General features: G+C 38.0%; 1 protein-coding gene across 1 annotated transcript in view; it reads left to right on the top strand.

Moving 5' to 3' along the window:
• Nucleotides 1-20770, top strand: part of IPCEF1 (interaction protein for cytohesin exchange factors 1) — a 72524-nt gene extending 51754 nt beyond the window's left edge. The window contains exons 10-11 of the mRNA XM_069489098.1: nt 13760-13953; nt 20567-20770. Of these exons, the coding sequence (XP_069345199.1) occupies nt 13760-13953; nt 20567-20770 (398 nt within the window). The remainder of the gene's footprint in view (nt 1-13759; nt 13954-20566) is intronic.
• Nucleotides 20771-21009: the final 239 nt, after the last annotated feature.

The following is a 21009-nucleotide window of genomic DNA, read 5'->3' as shown; positions in this document are numbered from 1 at the left end:
TAATCATACAGATAAGGCAAAAAAGGCTCCATCTTAAAAAGGTAAGAGCATGTATTCGCTCCAAACCTTCATTTTCTGCCTAGTGAAACTGAGATGAGGTAACTTCTTCCTTCCTCTTGACTCTCTGCTCTTGTCCTGAAGTACTCCCCCCATAACACCATCTCTTTCCTATTTCTGAATCTTCCATTTCTATCTTTTGTGTTCGCTTGTCCCTATCATAGATCCACATGGTTGATGGCTCCCACAGGTTATGGGGTGACAGTTGACAAACTTATCTACAATGCATTGGATTTGTGTCCCTGAGTTTAGGTGATTTTCCAGCTCCCTCCCCCATTTCTTTCCCATTCAATCTCATAAATTACACCTCATAAATATATTAAAAAAAAACCTGACCAAATGTCTTTTTGTGTGTGTGTGCCAATGTTTTCCGTTTTCTTAGGATGTGAGCAGATATAGAAATTTTATGTCTACTTTAAATATTTCACTTAATCCTGGGTGCTCAAATATTTGGGAGAATAAATTTTTAAAACAAATGGAATATTTGTTTTAACAGTGTAAAGCTACTTACCAGATGGTTGAGCAATGGATTCAACCTAAGATTATTTCAGAAAATCACTGCTACAAGATACAATAATAACAAAACAGAGGAACTATATTAAAGATCACCCAATAAAATAAGTTTGTTCTTATCAATAAAAGCAATAATATAGTAGAAGAGTATTGAGTTGTCTTAATTAACAGAAACATTAAACAGACAAGAGAGAATAGGTACATGACTCTGGCAGAGAAGGTAAAACAGAAAGAGAAAAATGAGGGAAATCAAACTGAAACTACTCATCTCTCAAACTCACAAGAGTATAGGTGAAAATACTAGCTCTATACCTGGGTATTCTCTCTGTTTTTCTTCTTCATCTGATTGTTCTTCTCATAGAATTTATTTTACCTGTCATTTTAAAAAATCACCTCTTTCCCAACCAGAGTTCTCTAAACTTTGCATTTCCATTTTCTAAGCACTCATACATTTGTTGTGTACATGGCTACAGTCATCTTCACGTGTTGTGTACGACTCTTGTCTTTTGCTCCTGATTCAAACTGGTTCATTATCCCTGAGGGTCCAGTTCAAATGCCCAAGCAGAGAAGCTGATTGTCTGGTCTGTGTCCTAGATTGCTGGCCAGCTTATGAGTATCCTGTCCTGGGGTCTGGTGCCTTGTGGCCTTGTGGGAACAGAGTTCGAGGTACAAAATCTGGGCACCGCAGCAGCGGAGGCTCTCAGTGGGCATCGTTCCCGTTGGAGACATAATAGTGCAAGCAGGGATCTGAGCTGTGCTTTGCCCAGTCCAGCCAGCTACCATCTGGCTGTACATTGAAATATGATTTGAAATATGTAGTCTTCACTGAGCTTTATTCAAAAGAAACTACATCAGATATATTTACGGTATAGCTTAGTATTTAAGAAAATGAGTTTTGGCTTCATAACTTAGGTTTGTCTCTTTGTGACTTTGGTGAAAGATTTTTATTCTGTGCCTTGATATCCTCTCCTTTATATCAGGGTTAATAATACTTTTTTCGTAGAGTTGTTAGAAGATAATGAGATAATTTGGTGTAACAGTTAACTCACTGCCTGTCACATAGTACAAACTCAGTGTATGATAGCTCTCTCTACCAGCTGCAGCAAAAATAGGAGATTTCTCTCTCAACATTACACTATGCTACTGTTGTTGGTCAGTAGTCTCCTTAAGTCTAAAGTGAGCCATCCAAATTTTTTGTCATTTAATAATTTAAATCTTTCTGTCATTATGATTTCAAGTCTTTTACTATACTGTATTGTAGAGTTGTCAAAATTACTAATTGGATAAAGCCTGTAAAATTCTTTTGATCTGTTGGCATCAGGTACTATATTAAATAACACTTGTAGAATCTTAGAGGGTTTGTCTAATTGCCAAATGACTATACGGTTTTTCCTTTGTGACAAGTACCTTCCATGGTCTAAATAGAAAATAGATAACTGCATTCTAGAAAGCAGAAGGAAAGACCAAAAATAAGATAGTGGGGGAGGTAAAGTTGAAAATATAGCTTTTAAAGAGATAATCTGCATGCAGTGCTCTTGACAGCCAAATTCTGGGCCTACTAGAGCTGCCTGTCTTGTCAGGAGCAGACAATAGCATGGGGTATGTAGGAGGAGGAGAAGGGAGTAGCACATTCATTTGGCATGATCTTGGAAAGGAGTGAATTTCTGTTAGTTAAAAATGTTTTTTTCTTATTTGCTATTATCACCAAGAAGGAGCATATATATATATATATATATATATATATATATTTTTTTTTTTTTTTTCTGAGTCTAACTAGTCACATAATTGATCTAAGTTTGGAGAAGGTTTCCTAGTCTGACCCCTTGAGACATTCTGAGCTAGTCTAACAAATGTGAAGGGTCACCAACATTTACCCCAAATTCCTACCAACTCAATATATGAGGTACTGATGCTTTAGATCTGGGCATACTCCTTTGAGCAAAGCCAGAAAGCTAGATTTTCTTCCCTTTTTTTTTTTTTTTTTTTAAATTAGGACATGGCACAGAGAAAATAAATGCTGCTTTATGGACAAATCTCAACTTGCTAGTAGTAACTCTAGTCTTTTTCTCTTCCAATGAGTTGAGGCTGGCGTTGCATGAAAAAGTGCTAACAGATAATCTAGTTTGCTACTCAAAGTATGGTCCATGGACCAGCAGTTCTGGCATTGCCTAGGAGCTTGTTAAATATTTAAAATCTCTGCACCATCCCAGATGGTCTGAGGCAGAATCTGCATTTTAACTGGATCCATAGGTGATTGTTTGCCCATTGAAGTTTGAGAGCACTGGTCTGGAAGCACACAGGCCTGCACGATGTGGAGCTGAACTTTTATTCTTAACTCCATCACTGATTTGCATTTTGAAAATATTACTGGTTTTAAGAATCTTACATTTTCTCATTCATAAAATAAAAGTAGTTTTCATCTTCTTTGACAAGGCACTTGTGAGGCGAGATGAGATAGACTATAAAGTACCCTATGTGGCCATGGGGATCAAAGTCCTGCCATTTTATGTAGGAAGACTAAGCTCTACATCTGAGATGAAGGATAAAAATTGCATTGGAAACACTTGACTGTCAGACAAAATTCATTTATTTTGCTTCAGAAAACAAGAGAAGTGGAAATAATTAACTTGGCTTCCATTGTCAATGGGAAAGGAATGACTGGTCTTTTCTGCCAACCGTTTTTTTCTTGATGTTTACGATCTGGTGACAGAAATAATCTAGTGTTTCTAATATGAAATCATAATTTAGAAAAATATTTACATAAATAAATTAAAGGGAAATTTAAAAAATATCACTTTACTGAAAAGCTTCTCGGGGGCTCAAGGGTGGACAGAAGGCATTAATAAGCCCTTGCTAGTCTTAGTACAGAAACTAGGAAGGACATGCACACATTTACTCTGGAGTCAGGCAAAAGCTGTGTTTTGTTGTGCCCTTGTGCCCTATGGGTCCTTTTTTGTCCTATGATCATATTTATTACCTGCTTCTATTGTTATTGAATGTTCATTTATGGCCCTATGAAGACCTAAACACCAGACATTGGCCACAGTAAAAACAATATGATGTCCCTGACTAGGCTGTGGGATGTCCCTGGAATATTAATAATATGTTGTATGTTTCTCAGATTATGACACACAAAAAAGCCAATAAGGGTATTTTTTGACTCCTAACATCACCGTTTGTTATTTTGTTGTCCTTATATTTGTGGGTGATTCTGGAATTAGGTTATTAGAGGTCAGAGAGATAGTCTTTCAGTTTCAGGTTTTCTCTGAGGAGAGGTGGACGGTGAGAGGCAAGAACCTCCGTGGTGATGTGCCTTTCACTTCTCCCAAATTTTCCCAATAGCTTTAATCTTATCTGAACATGCTGGTTCCTTACTGTTATCTTGTTTCTGGGTGAATTCAAATAGAAAATGTTCCTCTTTTGAACATTATATGTGACTTTTAGATGAATTCCGTATTCACCGTCAGTGACCACAACAGGTTCATTTTACCTGTGTGCTAATTTTAGTAATTTTTAAAAATCTTTTATTTATATGTATTTATGGGGTACAAGTGCTGTTTTGCTCCATTGATACATTGCATTGTGGCGAAGTCAGGGCCTTCAGAGCCTCCGTCACTGGAGCAACACACATTGTACCCACCCATCATCCACCCCTCTCCCCCCGCCCACCCATCTGTGTCTCCCTTGTCCAACAGTCCACAGAGTTTTACAGTTTAATTATTTTGTGGATGATCAAGTTATATACACACACACACTCATACCCCACCAAAGTTTAAGTTAGGGAAAGAAAATGGGGCGGGGGAGGAAGGTAGCCTCTCTTATTTTTTTTAACATAAAGATAATATATTTTCATAGAAATGTATTAGATAATAATAAAATTATCCAAAAGGGGAATCCTATTTATATTTCATTTAGGAAATACACTCTATGCCATGTTATTCCAAGATTCTAAAATTATTTCCATCTTTGCTGATTTAATACTATTACATCAGATATGTATCTTAATATAATAATTTTTATCCTGACATAACTACAAACTAAATGCAATGATAAAAACTAATTTTATTTTCTATCACAATCTTCATTTAGCACAATTGAGCTGCTTGGTGAACATAGAGACATATAAAGAAATCATTCAATTTATCTTTGTTAGACACTGGTTTGCTTCTTAAAGTTTGTTAAACATATATTACTTAATTTTAAATTATTGTGGTATTGAAAGATACATATTTAGACTTTATTCAAAGTAAGTCCTACCTGGCTAGCTGTCAAAAAAAAAAAAAGAAAGAAAAAAAGACATGTAACATTAGTGTCTTTGTGTGTCTGAAAACTCCCAGAGTCCGCAGTCCTAACATGCCCTCTAAGAGTCACTGTCTTTCTATTTTATTTTCTTAAAACTTTCTGATGGCTCCAGCTTGACCCCAGAACTGTTGCCATGCTTATTATCTCTGGTGTGTATCATTAGGTTTTATGACAATCTAATAAATGGCTACTTTATTGAGATATATTTTATATACCATAAAATTCACACATAAAATGTACAGTTCATGGTTTTTAGTATATTCACAGAGTTGTGCAACTGTCACCATTGTCCAATTTGAGAACATTTTTGGCACCAAAAAAGAAACCCCTATACATTAGCTGTCATTCCCTATTCTTGCTTGTCCTCTGAACCACCGAATCCTGGACAACCATTATTCTACTTTGTGTCTCTGTGGATTTGCCTAATCTGGACATTTTATGAAAATGGAATCAATCATGGAACAGGTGGTCTTATGCGACTGGCTCCTTTTACTTAGTAGAATGTTTTCAAAGTTAATCCATGGTGTAGCATTGTGGGCAATTTAGTATTTCATTTCTTTGAATTACTGACTAATATTCTCTTGTATGCATATGCCACATTTTGTTTATTCCATTCATCTGCTGATGTACATTCAGGCTCTTCCCACCTTTTATCTGTTATGAATAATGCTGCTATGAACATTCATGGACAATTTCTGTGTGAATATATGTTTAAATTAAATTTTTTTCTTCTTCTTTTTTTAAATTTTGATAGAATTAGAGGGTACAAATTGAATTCCATTACATGTATATATTATACAATGGTGAAGTCTGGACTTTTGTACCCATCACCTAAAAAATGTACGTTGTACCCCATAGGTAATTTTTCATCTCTCACCTCTTCCCAACCTCCCTCTTTTGAGTATCCAATGTCCGTTATACCACTCTGTGTGTCCCTAAGGAGCCATAGTTTAGCTCCCACTTACAAGTAAGAACATGTAGCATTTATTTTTCTTCTCCTGAGTTACTTCTCTTAGGATAAAGGGCCTCCAGTTCCATCCATGTTCCTACAAAAGACATTATTTCATTCTTTCTATGGTTGAATAGTAACCCATGGGGGGTGTGTGTGTGTGTATGTATACACTCATATATATATATATTCACACACACACACACACACACACACATGCGCGCTCCATATTTTCTTTCTACTCATCAGTTGATGGGCACTTAGGTTGATTCCATATCTTTGCAACTGTGAATTGTATTGTGATAAACATATGAGTGCTGGCATCTTTTTGATATAATGATTTATTTTCCTACGGGTAGATACCTAGTAGTGGGATTGCAAGATCAAATGGTAGATTTACGTTTATTTCTTTGAAAAATCCCCATGCTGATCTCCATAGAGGTTGTACTGATTTCTATTCCCACCAACAGTGAGTAAGTGTTCCTTTTCACTACATCTGTGCCATTATCTATTATTATTTGACTTTTTAGTAATAGCCATTCTAATTAAAGTAAGATGATATATTTTTGTGGTTTTAATTTGCATATCTCTGATGATTAGTGATGTTGAGCATTTTTTCATATGTTGGCCATTTGTATATCTTCTTTTGAAAAACGTCTGTTCCTGTCGTTTGCCCACATCTTAATGGGGTCACTTGGTTTTTTTCTTGCTGATTTGTTTTGAGTTCCTTGTAGATTCTGGATATGGATATTAGTTCTTTGCTAGATGTATAGTTTTGCAAATATTTTTTCCCATTCTGTAGGCTATCTATTTACTCTTTTGATTATTTCTTTTGCTGTGAAGAAGCTTTTTAGTTAATTAAGTCTCATTTGTCTATTTTTGGCTTTGTTACATTTGCTTTTGGGTCTTAGTCATAAATTCTTTGCCTAGGCCACTGTCCAGAAGAGTTTTTCCTAGGTTTTCATTTAGGGTTTTATGAATTTACGTCTTGCATTTAAGTCTTTAATCCACCTTGAGTTAATTTTTGTGTATGCTGACAGATAGAGATCCAATTTTTTCCCTCTACTTGTAGCTACTTACTTTTCCCAGTACCATTTGTTGAATAGTGTATCCATTCCCTAGTGTATGTTTTTGCCCACTTCATTGAAGATCAGTTGGTTGTAGGTATATGGTGTTATTTCTAGGTTCTCTATTCTGTTCCATTGATCTATGTGTCTACTTTTATGCCAATACCATACTATTTTGGTTATTATACACTTGTAGTATAATTTGAAGTCAGGTAATGTGATGCCTCCAGTTTTGTTCTTTTTGCTTAAGATTTCTTTGGCTTTTCTGGCTCTTTTTTTGGTTCCACATGAATTTTAGAATTATTTTCTCTAATTCTGTGAAAATGATGTTGGTATTTTGATAGGAATTGCATTGAATCTGTAGATTGCTTTGGGCAGTATGGACATTTTAATGATGTTGATCCTTCCGATCCATGAGTATGGAAGGTTCCCATTTTTTTGTGTTGTCTATGATTTCTTTCATCAGTGATTTGTAGTTATCCATGTGGAGATCTTTCACACTCTTGGTTAAATTTATTTCTAGGCTTTTTTTTTTTTTTTTTTGCAGCTATTGTTAATGGGATTGAGTTCTTAAATTGGTTCTCAGCTTGGTCATTACTAGTGTATAGAAATGCTATTGATTTTTGTATGTTGAGCTTATAACCTGAAATTTTGCTGAATTTATTTATCAAATCTAGGAGTTTCTTAGAGGAATTTTTAGGGTTTTCTAGATATAAGATCATATCATCAGCAAACAAACATAATTTGACTTCCTCTTTTCCAATTCAGATGCCCTTTATTTCTTTCTCTTGCTTGATTGCTCTCCTAGGACTTCCAATACTATGTTGAATAGAAGTGGTAAAAGTGGGCATCCTTGTCTTGTTCCAGTTCTTGGGGGAATGCTTTCAACTTTTCACCATTCAGTATGATATTGACTGTCAGTTTGTCATATATGGCTTTTATTATTTTGAGGTGTGTCTTCTATGCTGAGATTTTTAAAGGACTTTTAACATGAAGGGATGCTGGGATTTATTGAATTCTTTTTCCACATCTATTGAGGTGATCATATTTTTTTTTTAATTCTGTTTATGTGGTCAGTCACATTTATTGATTTGTGTATGTTGAACCATGCTTGCATCCCTGGAATAAAACCCAATTGACTGTAGTGAATTTTTTTGATTTGCTGTTAGATTCAGTTTGCTAGCATTTTCTTGACAATTTTTGTGTCTGTTTTTTTCAGAGATGTTGATCTGTAGTTTTCTTTTTTTCCCCAACCTTTCTTGTCTTTGGTATCAAGAAGATATTGACTTCACGGAATGAGTTAGGGAGGATTCCCTCCTTCTCAATCTTTTGGAACAGTTTCTGTGGGATTGGCAGCAACTCATCTTTAAATGTTAGGTAGAATTTGGCTGTGAATCAATATGGTCCTCAAATTTTATTTGCTGGGAGATTTTCTTATTACTGATTCAATCTTGCTATCTCACTACTCATTACTGGTCTATTCAGGAGTTTTGTTTCTTCCTGGTTCAATCTTGGGAGGTTGTGTGCTTTCAGAAATTTATGCATTTCCTCTAGATTTTCTAGTTGGTGAGTGTATGGTTGTTCATAATAGTCTCTGGAGATCCTTTGTATTTCTGTGGTATTGTTGTTATGTCTCCTTTTTCATGTCTGATTATGTTTATTTAGATCTTCTCTCTTCTTTCCTTGGTTAGTCTAGCTAGTGTTTTATCAATTTTATTTACCTTTTTGAAGAACCAACTTTTTGTTTTGTTGATCTTTTGTATTTTTTTTTGTCTCTATTTTATTTAACTTTGCTTTGCTCTCTGTTATTTCTTTTCTTCTGCTAGCTTTGAGTTTGGTTTGTTCTTATTTTTCGATTTCCTTGAGGTAGAGTGTTAGGTTATTAATTTGTGATTTTTCTACTTTTTTAATGTAGGTACTTAATGCCATAAACTTTCCTCTTAGCACTGTTTTTGCTGCATCTTACAGGTTTTGATATGTTGTGTTTTCATTTTCATTTGTTTAAAAAATTTTTTAAATTTCCTCCTTTATTTTTTTCATTGACCCAGTGATCATTCAGGAGCATGTTGCTTAATTTATATGTGTTTGTAAAGTTTCTGAAGTTCCTCTTTGTGTTGATTTCTAGTTTTATTCTACTATGGTCTAAGAAAATTCTTGATATGATCCAGTGAGAATGACTTTGATCTTTTAAAATTTGTTAAGACTCATTTTGTGGATTAAAATGTGGTCTATCCTAGTGAATGTTCCAGTTGCTGATGAAATGAATGTATATTTTATAGTTATTGGGTGGAATGTTCTGTAAATGTCTGTTAAGTCCATTTGGTCTAAAGTGCAATTTAAGTCTAATATTTCTTTGTTAATTTTCTGTCCTGATGATCTGTCTAGTACTGTGAGTGGGGTGGTGAAGTCTACCATTATTATTATTTTGCTGTCTAACTGTTTCTTTAGTTCTAGTAATATCTGTTTTGTAAATATGGGTATTCTGATATTGGGTGCATGTATATTTAGAATCGTTATATTCTCTTGCTGAATTGATCCCTTTATCATTATATAATGACCTTTTTTTTATGGTTTTTGATTAAAGTCTATTTTATCTCATATAAGTATAGCTACTACTCCTTACTTCTGTTTTTTGTTCGTGTGGAATATCTTTTTCTACCCCTTTACTTTCAGTCTGTATGTGTCATTATGGTAAGGTGAGTTTCTTATAAGAAGCATATAGTTGGGTCAAATTTTTTTTTGATTCATTCTGCTGATCCATAGCTTTTAAGTGGAACATTTAATCCATTTATGTTTAAGATTAATATTGATATGTGAGACTTTTTTCTTTTCATATCGTTAATTGTTTTCTATTTGTTTTATAAATTCTTTGTTTCTTTTTCTCTTTTTGTCTTTGTGTTTTGCTGAACTCCTTTCATGATGCCATTTAACTCCTTTCTCTTTCTCCTTTATGTGATTGTCTTATTAGACCTTTGAATTTTATAATTTCATGTGTTTTTGTAATGGTGAATATTGACCTTTTGTTTCTGTGTTTTAGACCCCTTTGAGCATTTCCTGTAGGGTAGATTTAGTAGTGACAAATTCTCTAAGCATTTGTTTGTCTGGAAAGACTTTACTTCTCCTTCATTTATGAAGCTTATTGTGGCAGAATATAAGGTCATGGCTGACAGTATTTTTTTTCCTTTCAGCACTTTGAAAATGCCATCCTATTTTCTTTTGGCCTGTAGGGTTTCTGCTGAGAAGTCCTCTGTTAGTCTCATCAGGTTTCCTTTATAGCTGACTAGATAGTTGTCTCTGGTTCATCTTAAAATTCTTTCTTTCACTTTGATGTTAGTCATTCTGATTATAATATGCCATGGTGAAGTCCTTTTTTCAAAGTATTTGCCAGGGGATTTTTGGGTCTCCTGTATCTGAATGTTTAACTGTCTTTTTAGTCCTGGGAACTATTCATTGATTATTTCCTTGAGCAGATTTTCTAAACTTTTTGATATCTCTTCCCCCTCAGAAGATGAGAAACTGTGGGGAGTGAGGATCACTTAGATCTCAGTCTTACAGTAGCTCATGGAAGAGCAGTGGGAATTGTCCTAGGTGTATGTAGGAGAGCTTGGGCTCCTCTGTCCCTCCTTAGGTAGGATGGACTGTAGCCATATCAGCTTGAAATTGGTTCAAGAGCAAGGTGTAGCCCAGTGTTAAACTCTCAAAATGGTGCCTTGGGCATGGGACCAGTGAGGCTTGGGCCCCACCTAGGTAAGAAATGTGGGCAAGAAACTGTGGAAAATCCCATCTGCTCACATCTTAGTCTGAACAAAAGCCTACAGCAGGGTGGTGGGGACCTTCTCAGGGGTATGTGGGAGCATATGGGCTCCCCTATATCTGCTCCTCAATCTACCCTCAGAGCTGCACAGTGACTGCAGGTGCAGCCACAGTTCCCTGGTATCTAGGCTCTCAGAATGACATCTGGCTCAAGCTTCTCTACGCTCAGATGCCTGTGGGATTTCATGTGGGTTCCCTTTCTGGAGCAACATCTCTGTGCAAACTCTAGGTTGCTTCCTATGTTAGGCCCAAGACCTGCATAGGTGGGTGGGTGGGTGGGGGGTATTCTCTTGTAGCTGAGATGGTAAAAGCTTGTCTTGAGAATGTGCCTTGGGGGCTTCTCTCTTACTGTTTTCCTATGCCCAAGAGCTTCTCCTACCTCTTAGCCAGTCCGTAGTTGGGCAAGTTGCCCTGAACCCTCTCTTTACCCACTTTTTGTGCTTCCTTTTGCTTCCTTGGTGAATCCTAGAGTTCTCCCCTAGACAATCTGTCTGAAATGGAGAATCTGCTTACTATTCTGGTTCTTCTCTGTGGAGGAGGCACATACTTCCTGTGTCTAGTTGGCCATCTTGATCCCATCTCCTGTGTGAACATATGTTTTCAGTTCTCTTGGGTATATATCTAGGAGTAGAATTACTGGGTCACATGGTAACTCTATGTTTAGCATTTTGAGGAACTGCCAAACTAATTTCCTAAAGTGGTGGCTCCATTTTACATTCCCACCAGCAATATATGAGGGCTCTAATTTTTCCACATCCTCACTCACACTTACTACTGTCTGTCTTTTTAATTTTGGCCACCCTGGTGGGTGTGAAGTGGTATCTCTTTGTGGTTTTGGCTTCTGTTTCCCTAATGAGTAATGATGATGAACATCTTTTCATGTGCTTATTGATGAAAACCCACTTTTGATGTTTGCGCACAGCTTGAACCAAAAAGTCTAATTTTCTTCAGATATAGTTTTGAATATTTTTTCCCCTTTTTTGAGACTGTTTGGTAGAGAAAAAAGAGGTTTTACTGACAAATGTTTAAATCAGTTACAAAGTTACTTCCACATCTCTGCTTTCCATTTTATGAAAGAGTATTTGGAATACTTGTGGTGACTTTCTGGGGTCCATTGGGGAAAACTAATTCTTACTTAAAGATTTCTAGTCTTAGAAGAGTAACCTATAAAGTCAGTGAAGTTTGCTTGATTATGTGCTTTTCTCTCCCCTTTGGAGAAGCTAATTGTTTTTTTAGTTTCTTTTAATGCCATACTTTTTATAGAGTCCTCTCTCAAGCTTGCTCTCAGGACAGAAAGCAAAACATATAAACATTAAGGAGTACCTGGTGGTAAAAGAAATTTCCTTGTGTATCTTTCCCAAGATTATTTTCAGGGTTTGAAGGAACGAAGGACTAAAGTTCTTAGTGAGAAATTAGAGCAACATCAAGAGAGCAAGGTTTTCTTTGGTACCCTCTTTGTGTCATTTGAGACCCTTTCAGGTGCATATGATTGAACACCACAACCCAGAGTAACTTAACAAAGGTGACAGACTGGCTCCCATAGGCTGAGAGGAGTCCACTGGTGTCATCAAGATCTGTGTCTCAGGATTAATTGGCTCCATCATTATTATTCTTGGGGTGATTCTGGGAAGCTTCCAGCAGCTCACATCATCACAACGTTCAGTTTAAGAGAAAAAGAGAGACCTGGGTGTGGTGGCTCATGTCTGTCATCCTAGCACTTTGGGAAGCCAAGGCAGGAGGATTGCTTGAGCTCAGGAGTTCAAGACCAACCTGAGCAAGAGTGAGATCCCATCTCTACTAAAAATAGAAAAATTAGCTGGGCATCATGGTATGTACCTGTAGTCTCAGTTGCTTGGCAGGCTGAGGTGGGAGGATCCCTTGAGTCCAGGAGTTTAAGGCTGTAGTGAGCTACGATGATGCCACTGCACTCTACCTAGGGCAACAAAGTGAGAATCTGTCTCAAAAAAAAAAAAAAAAAAAAAAGGAAAAAGAAAAAAAGAGAGACACCTTCTCTGATACCCAAAACCAAAGCTCCAGAACTCAGTTTTCCTGGACACCCCAGCCTGATCTAAGACACTTGCTTTTCTCTGAATCAATGACTGTGGCCAGAACAGTAGAGCTTTCATTGGTTTAGTCTAGTACGTGTAGTCCCCCTGCACCCTGTGGTGGAGTTACTTCACTGTGTGGCAAGATGGGGATGATCACTGCCTGCTCAAAACCACAGATCACAGGCAGATTTCTCCTCTCAAAGGGTAGTTCTGAGAGGGACATTCAGAAGTCATCCAAGGCAATGATTCTCAAACTTTAGAGTGTGTATGAATTTACTAGGGCTTTCCTGTCCCACCATTGTATTTTAGAAGCAGATATTTGTCTAGTTTCACAGGTTAAAAGAAGGAGAGGAATTTTGCCCCTGGAGGAATCATCCACTGAGTCTCACCTTGGGCTCACCAATACCTGATATATATGATATATGGATGAGATTGTGGTCTTAGAGCTGATGTTGGAATGGGTTAAGACTTTTGGAGATGTTAGGATGGTGTGAATGTATTTTGCACTTGAAATTTGGGGAGAGCATAAGGTGGACTGTTACGGGTTGAATTATGTCCCTCCAAAATTCATATGTTGAAGTCGTATACTTCAGAATGTGACCTTATTGGGATAGGGAGTTGTTACAGATTTAACTAAGATTTGCCGGGCCTCTACTCCAATATGACTAGTGTCCTTTTAGAAAGGGGAAGTTTGGATACAGGGATACGCACACAGGGAAAACACCATGCGAATATTGGAGTTATGCAGCCACAAACCAAGGAACCACCAGAAGCTAGGGGAGAGGTCTGGAACAGTTCCTTTCTTAGTACCTTCAAAGGGAGCATGGCTCTGCAGTAACAAAGTGCCACAAATTGAATGGCTTAGCAACAAAAATTTAATTGTCTCACAGTTCTGGAGCCTAGAAGTCAAAGATGAAAGTGTCCACAGGGTCATGTTTTAGGACCACAGTATTGAATGTTCTTTCCTTGATTTTAACCAGGTATATTGTTATTGCTTTGTTTTTTAATAGAAGAAACAAAAGCACCTGAAGATGATGAAATGGAGAAGCTCTACAAATCCTTAGAGCAAGCTAGTTTATCTCCTCTTGGGGACCGACGACCTTCAACCAAAAAGGAGTTGAGAAAGTCCTTTGTTAAACGGTGCAAAAATCCATCCATAAATGAGAAACTCCACAAAATCCGAACATTGAATAGCACATTGAAGGTAACAAAATTTCAGATCAGATGAACTCTTTAGATGTGGGTTAAAAAAAATGGTGGGTTTTGCAGAGAGATGCATGCTAATCGCAGTGTGTTTGTGTGGGTAAAGTAAATAAAATCTTACAAAGATCTTATAAGTGAGATGACCTTGGCGTTCTTTTTTTTTTTTTTTTGGAGACAGAGTCTTACTCTTTTACCCTGGGTAGAACACAGTGGCGTGTGTCATTCATAGCTTACTGCAACCTCAAACTCCTGGGTTCGAGTGATTTTCCTGCCTCAGCCTCCCAAGTGTGTACTGTAGGTGCACACCATGACAGCTGGCTAATTTTTCTATTTTCAGTAGAGACAGGGTCTTGCTCTTGCTCAGGCTGGTCTGGAACTCCTGAGCTCAAGCGATCCTCCCGCCTCGGCCTCCCAGAGTGCTAGGATTACAGGCGTGAGCCACCGCGCCCAGCCAACCTTGGCATTCTTAAAGTACTAGGACATTCATGAAGTAGTACCTGAGGCAGTTTTCTACAATGGGCCTTGATTTTTACATTCACTCTGACATAAAATTTCAAATTTTAACCTCTTAGATGGCAAGGGTCATTTATAATTTGTTTTTGTAATCTTTGTACCTAGAATAGGACGTGGCTCAATAAATATTAATTAGAGACAGAGAGCATCAACTGGTGAGAATAAACAGTAGTAGAAATAAGATCTTGGTTTTTTTTTTTCTGATTCATTCAAGTGTGCCATTCTTCTGTACTACATCTAAAAGAAAATTTTTAAATTTCAGCTACAGCAAAGACTTACTTATTGTCAGCTGTAGGCACTGCAGCTAAGGGATGCCATGAGAACCTGGCAGGGGGAAGAAGTATGTACTTTGCAGTAAAAGACCAGCAGATGTTTTCACAATGGGAATAGGGACAGTGTACAGGACGTACTGAAGCTATTTTCAGGGCCTGCCATAACTGAAATGGTTCTTCATAACAATAGCGTCCTGCTTTCACATTAGATCACAGCATGAACAGGAGGAGGCCAGGATACTTTGTAAAACAGTCCTGAATTAGCAGAAAATTCATAGATTTTGAAAAGCCTTGGTAGATACTGCAATTTAATTCTATTCTGTCCATGGACTTTTACATTAAGAATTTGAGTCCCTTTCCAGAAACAAACGTCAGCAGTCAAAAGCTCTTACTCAGACATCCCAGTTAGTCAGTGGAAGACCCAAGCACCCTAAAAGGCTGCAAAAATGAGTCTGGAAAGAAAAAGGAAAAGTGTATTTTGATTATACAAAGAAAACAGAAATGCAGAGAAATTCCCTCATATTTAATGATGAAAGCTATTCCCAGCCCTCATTCCATAGTATGTATAGAGTTGATAAATATGTTCGGTCATTCAGTGTAATGTGTCATGGTGTGTTGGGATTTTACTGTCTTTATCTGTCTGTGATAGCTGATATGAGTGACTAAAGTTTCCACTGAGTAAATATTTCTTGAATCTTACTATGTACCAGGCACTATTCTAGGTCACTAGGATCATTGAATTGATTCCACTGGGAAGCAGAAAACAAAAATGTAGTTAAAATGCAATGCAATGAGTATTATAGCTTATACATGTACAGGGTGCTTTGGTGGCCCAGAGGAGGGAAGTGGCTGACTGGGGGCATTAGGGATAATGTCATGGAGCCCATGAGTAAGAAAGAGATGACAACTATTAGGAAGGGAATAACATTCAAGGGATTGGACTATGTTGGATGATATCAGTGGGTGATATCAGTGGATGACATGTTGCCATCCATGTTGGAAGAAACGGAAAGTTAGAGACCAAAGAGAGCCTGAGCAGTTCGGGGCATTTGTAGAAGGAGAAAGACTGTGGCCTCAGGCTTTCTGCAGAGTGGCAGACTCAGGATGCTAGACCTTCAGTGGACCAAACCCTGACCTGGCCCCGGGGAGCCCATGTTTGTGAAAAGAATCCAAGATTTTGCCATCCCATGTGGTTTTCTGTGACCTCTTGCCCTCCATGCACTGTGGCCATGTACTTGGTAAATCCAGAAGCTTTTGCTCTTCTTCCAGTGTGTATTAGTTATCTAGTGCTAGGTAGCAAAGGACCCCGAAGCTTAGCAACTTCAAACAAGAAGCATTTATTATTTCAGAGTTTTTGTGGGTCAGGAATCTGGGAATGGCTCCATGAAATGCTTCTGCCTCCAGGTCTCTCACAAGGCTGTGGCCAAGGCGTCAGCTGGGGCTGTATTCATTCCTTCACTTAGAGGGATCTGCATGTATGCTCTTGCACGTGGTTGTTGGCAGGATTCAGTTCCTTGCAGATTGTTGGACTGAGGGTCTCAGTTGCTCTCTGCTGCTGGCCTGAGTTCCTGGACTCACGGGTTTCGTCATAGGGTGGATCACAACTTGGAAGCTGGCTCCCCTCTGAGTAAGTGAGACTGAGAGTGAGTGAGCCTGGTGGGTTACAACCCATTTCAGTAGTGACATCACATTACTTTTTCAATATTCTATTCAGTAGGAGCAAGTTGTTAGGTCAGCCTATTTTCAGGGAGGGTACCACACAAGGGCCTGAATACCAGCAAGCAGAGAAGGTTGGGAGTCAGTTCAGGACTGCCTACTACTCCCAGATGAAGAGCGGTTCTCTTTGGACATTTGTGGGAAGCAGCACTTTCTGTAGATGCCTTAGGCCCACACGGGTGTAGTGCTGGGTGTTGATGAAATGTAACAGGACCCCATGCCATGTGGCCCTATTAACCTTAGGAGGTAGGAGGACATGTTGATGGGTGAATTGGCTTTGTTGAAGAAACAAAACAAAGACAAAGCACATTGACCTATTTAATAGAAACAGATAATTTGGTACATGTATGTTTATTCATGTTGAAAGGCTATAAACTGTTTTTAAAATTCAGAGCAGTCAAGAGAGTAGTTGCCTTTGAGGAAGAGGAGAGATTGTGACAGGGAGGGGGCACAAGTGGAGCTTGTGAGTCCTGGGTGCGGGTCCTTTTTTGACCTCAGTAGTGGTTACATGGATGTATTCAAATTGCGATAATTCTTCAAGCACACAATTTTCTAGTAGTGCACTTTTCTCTATGTATATTTTATTGTAATAAAAACATTTATTTAAAAAAACTTAAAAGCTTGAGTGTGGACAAGCAAAGATAACAGAGTTTCATGCAGAAACAAGGAAACTGTTTTAACAATAATGTTTACATTAGCAACAGCCGTGTTCCATAAATAAAGAAAAATGCCCATGCTGGGATTGTGCTGGAACGAATGCTCTTCAGGGAAATTCTTCTAGGAAGTCAAGCAAACTATTATCTCATATTCTAAATGTAGATCTTTAGGAATTTCTGACAGCTCAGCATTCACTAACTTTTCTCTAAGCCTGTTTTTATTTAAAAATAAATGATTAATGGGTCTGGCAGAAACTCAGAGTTACTCTGGGCTAAGTCAAAAGAGGAATGAACTCTCCCCTTCTGTAAACTGCTCTGGTAGAACACGTTTCCAATGCTTAGGTCTTGAGTCAAGCCATGTACTGAATATTTGGAGTAAAAATGGAAAGTACAGCATTCTCTCTTTCACAATATTTTTGGAACCTCTGCCAAACCTTGCTTGCCTGCCAGAAAGCAAGGCGGGTGCCATGGAAGTACTTCAAAGCCTTCCAAAAGCCTCCTGTGACATCCAGGAGCAGCAGAGCCACTGTGTGAGGCTCTGAGACCCAGGGTGTCTGGTCTACGAAGGAGCTTGGAAGGTTCTGTTGTTTATTTCATTTCCTTCCTCTGTATTCTTGTCTATAGTTGTTTTTTTTTAAACTTATATCCATAAAAGAACTAACACAGGTTTGAGCCAAATGGTAAGAAATTTGAATTGTTTAGAGCCAAAAACCATAAGAGAATTGTTAGCCTAATGCTCAAAGTTGAAGAGACCCTTTTCTAAAACTTTTATCATATTTAAAGAAGTGGTTAATTCATTTTTACCTTTTAAAATCTATTTCACAAATTTTTGTTAATCTTCAAAGATCTTAGTTTTTTCAATAAAATATTAGGATCTCCCTCGGAAGCAGATGTCTAGATTTCTTTAGAACCAAATAAAACTCCTTAAATAACTTCATATTAATAGCACTATGGTGATATTAAAGGATGAAAGCTTACTTTTTGGATAAGATTTTTTTTTTGAAGCACAGATATTGAGAACTCGGAGAAAAGAAATTTGGCCCTGCCTGGCTATAAATAATCTCTGTCCTCACCCACTTAACCTTCCTGTCCTCTGCTTCTGGGTCCTAGCCCAGCTGCTTGTTAGCCCTCGTTAGTTCCTTTCCTACTGTGCTATTTTTTTCTCCTGCCTGGAAGGAAGTCCTCCTATCTTTATCTGTCATCCATTTCCCTACCTCTTATCTTTCTATCTACCTCTCTTATCTTTCTGTCTATGTCTATATAGTTTTCATTTGTTTATGGAGGGGCTTTCTTCAGACTCTAAATTGGGTTCAAAATGCAAAAGAGATTAAAAATCAAATGGGTAATCAGTTCATTCGCTCATTCCTTATTTCATATATTCATTTTGTCAACAGACATTTAGTGAATGTCTCCTATGCATCAGTCATTCTTTCAGGCTATTGTGGGCATACCAAACAAAAAGGATGGCCATCATGAAGCTTATACTTCAGTAGGGGAATAAACAAACATAATTATTAAATTTTATAGTATGATAAGGGTTGGTAGATTTACAGATGATAAATATAGATAGGTAGATAGATGGATGACAGAGAATGGAAAAGAGGTGGGATGGGGAATATTAAGGGATTGATTTTAATTAGGAAAGAGATTAAAGTCCTCTTTGAAAGGTAGAATTTGTGTAAAATCTGAAAAAGGTAAAGGAATGAGTACTTTCCTCTTCTCTTGAGACAGAGTCTTACTCTATTACTCAGGCTAGAGTGCAGTGGCATCATCAGCTCATAGCAACCTCAAACTCCTGGTCTCAAGTGATTCTCCTGACTCAGCCTCCTGAGCAACTGGGACTACAGGTGCATGCCTGCACACCCATCTTTTTTTTTTTTTTTTTTGGAGAGAAGAGGTCTCACTATGTTGCTCAGACTGGTCTTGAACTCCTGGTTGGCCTCAAGTGATCCTCCCACAGTGCTAGGGTTACAGGCCTGAGCCACTGTACCCAACTAGAAATGAGTCTTGAGGTTGTCTAAGGCAGAATATTTCAGGCAAAAGGAACCAAAAAGCAAGCACCTTGGGGTGGGAATGTGCCTAACGTGTTTAAGGAAGAGCAATGAGTTCAATGTGGCTGGAGTGTAGCGGGGATGCGGGTGGCGAGAGCATCACTGGGCCAGGGGAGCATCTAGGGGTCATGTTGTATAGGGCCTTGTTGCCGTTGTAAACGTTGGCTTTACTTGCAATGAGATAGGAAACTTTTGAAGGTTCTGAACAGAGGTGTGGCATGGTTTGACATGTTTTGAAGGTAAAACCATCAGGATTTTCTGGTGGATTGGGTGTGAGAGAAAGAGTCAAGGATGATTCCAATGTCTGTCTTGAGCAACTGGAAAGATGGAGTTGTCATTAGGTGCTTTGTTGAAGATTGTGGTTGGAGCAGGGTTTGGTGGCTATTGGGAGTGAAAGGGAGGTGCAGAGAATAAGAGGAACTTAGTTTTGGACATGTTATATTTGAGATGCTCATTAAGTGTCCATGTGGAGCTGCTGAAGAGAAAGTTTAGACAAACAAGCATGGGGGCCAGGGGACAGGTAAGGGGAGATATAAATTTGGGACTGTCAGCATGTAGGGAGAGTAGGAGAGATTACATGAGATTACCAAGAGCATGAATATAGATAGAGTAGAGACGAGGATAAAGGCTGGAGCTCTGGGACACGCCAACGTGAAGAGGTTGAATGATGGGAAGGGACCAGCAAAAGAGACTGAGAATAAGTGGCCCTTGTGGGATGAGAACTGTCAGGAGAATATGTCACAGAGGCAGCATGATGGAAGTATTCAAGAAGGTGGAATAGCCAACATTTTAAATGTGTGTCATTGGTTACAGGAGAGGCAGGGTGAAATAGATTGTTTACTCTATTAACATTACTGGAATGCGTACTGTTTTGATGGAAGTTTAGAAGTCTCTTCTTTGAATAAAGAGATAGCTTATATATTTATTCTCTATACATGTGTTGCATAAATCTGATTTATTAAAAAATAAAGATAATTTAATAAGTAAAAGTATATACTTCATGTTGTTTTATGTCTTAGGTAAAGCATTATGTCCCAGTTTTACTCAGTGAATTTTTGATGGTTAAAGACATGTTTATATATAAAATTATAAGTTGTAAGAGGAAGAATGCTGAAATAATGGATTGATCACAGAAGAGCAACGTACAAGACCCTAGCTATGTGCTCAGTTCTTCCACTAACTCTCCAGTAGGATATGAAACATTTTGGTGGCTAGCATATGTAAATGGACATCCTGCCATATCTGTTAGGCTTGGTGTAGGGATTAGAATATTAATGTGCAAAAACACTTTGATAATTTTATAATCAATGTGTATGTGTATTTGTAAAATGGTGGTTGAAGAGGGTTTATTGAAATTAAGAAACTCACAACATCCCCCTTCCCCTCATCTTTTTCTCCTTGGACAGTGTAAAGAACACGATCTGGCCATGATTAACCAGTTGCTGGACGATCCGAAGCTGACAGCCAGGAAGTACAGAGAGTGGAAGGTCATGAATACCCTGCTGATCCAGGACATCTATCAGCAGCAGCGGGCTATGCCTGCCCCTGAAGACACCCCCCAGGAACTCAAGAAACCACCGTCTTCAGCCTGTGTTGAACATTCTATTTGAGAAAAAGCCAGGATTCTCTCCTCTTACATTTTACCACAAGCAACTCTTCAGGATGTTGCAAGAACTTACATTTTTCCCTTAAAAGGAAAACTGAAACCCAGTCCCTGGAGCATCAACTCCACCTCTAAAGATGAAACTTAGATGAAGACAATCACCAAATACAGCAGGTCTCCTCATTCCAATTGTAACACATCTGTTGACATTGGAATGATTGAGTTTAATTAAACAGACATTTTCTG

This window comes from Eulemur rufifrons, chromosome 15 (genome assembly GCF_041146395.1).
Source record: "Eulemur rufifrons isolate Redbay chromosome 15, OSU_ERuf_1, whole genome shotgun sequence".
Lineage (NCBI taxonomy): Eukaryota > Metazoa > Chordata > Mammalia > Primates > Lemuridae > Eulemur > Eulemur rufifrons.
The sequence above is the reverse complement of the archived record's forward strand: the minus strand, read 5'-3'. Positions and strand labels throughout refer to the sequence as shown.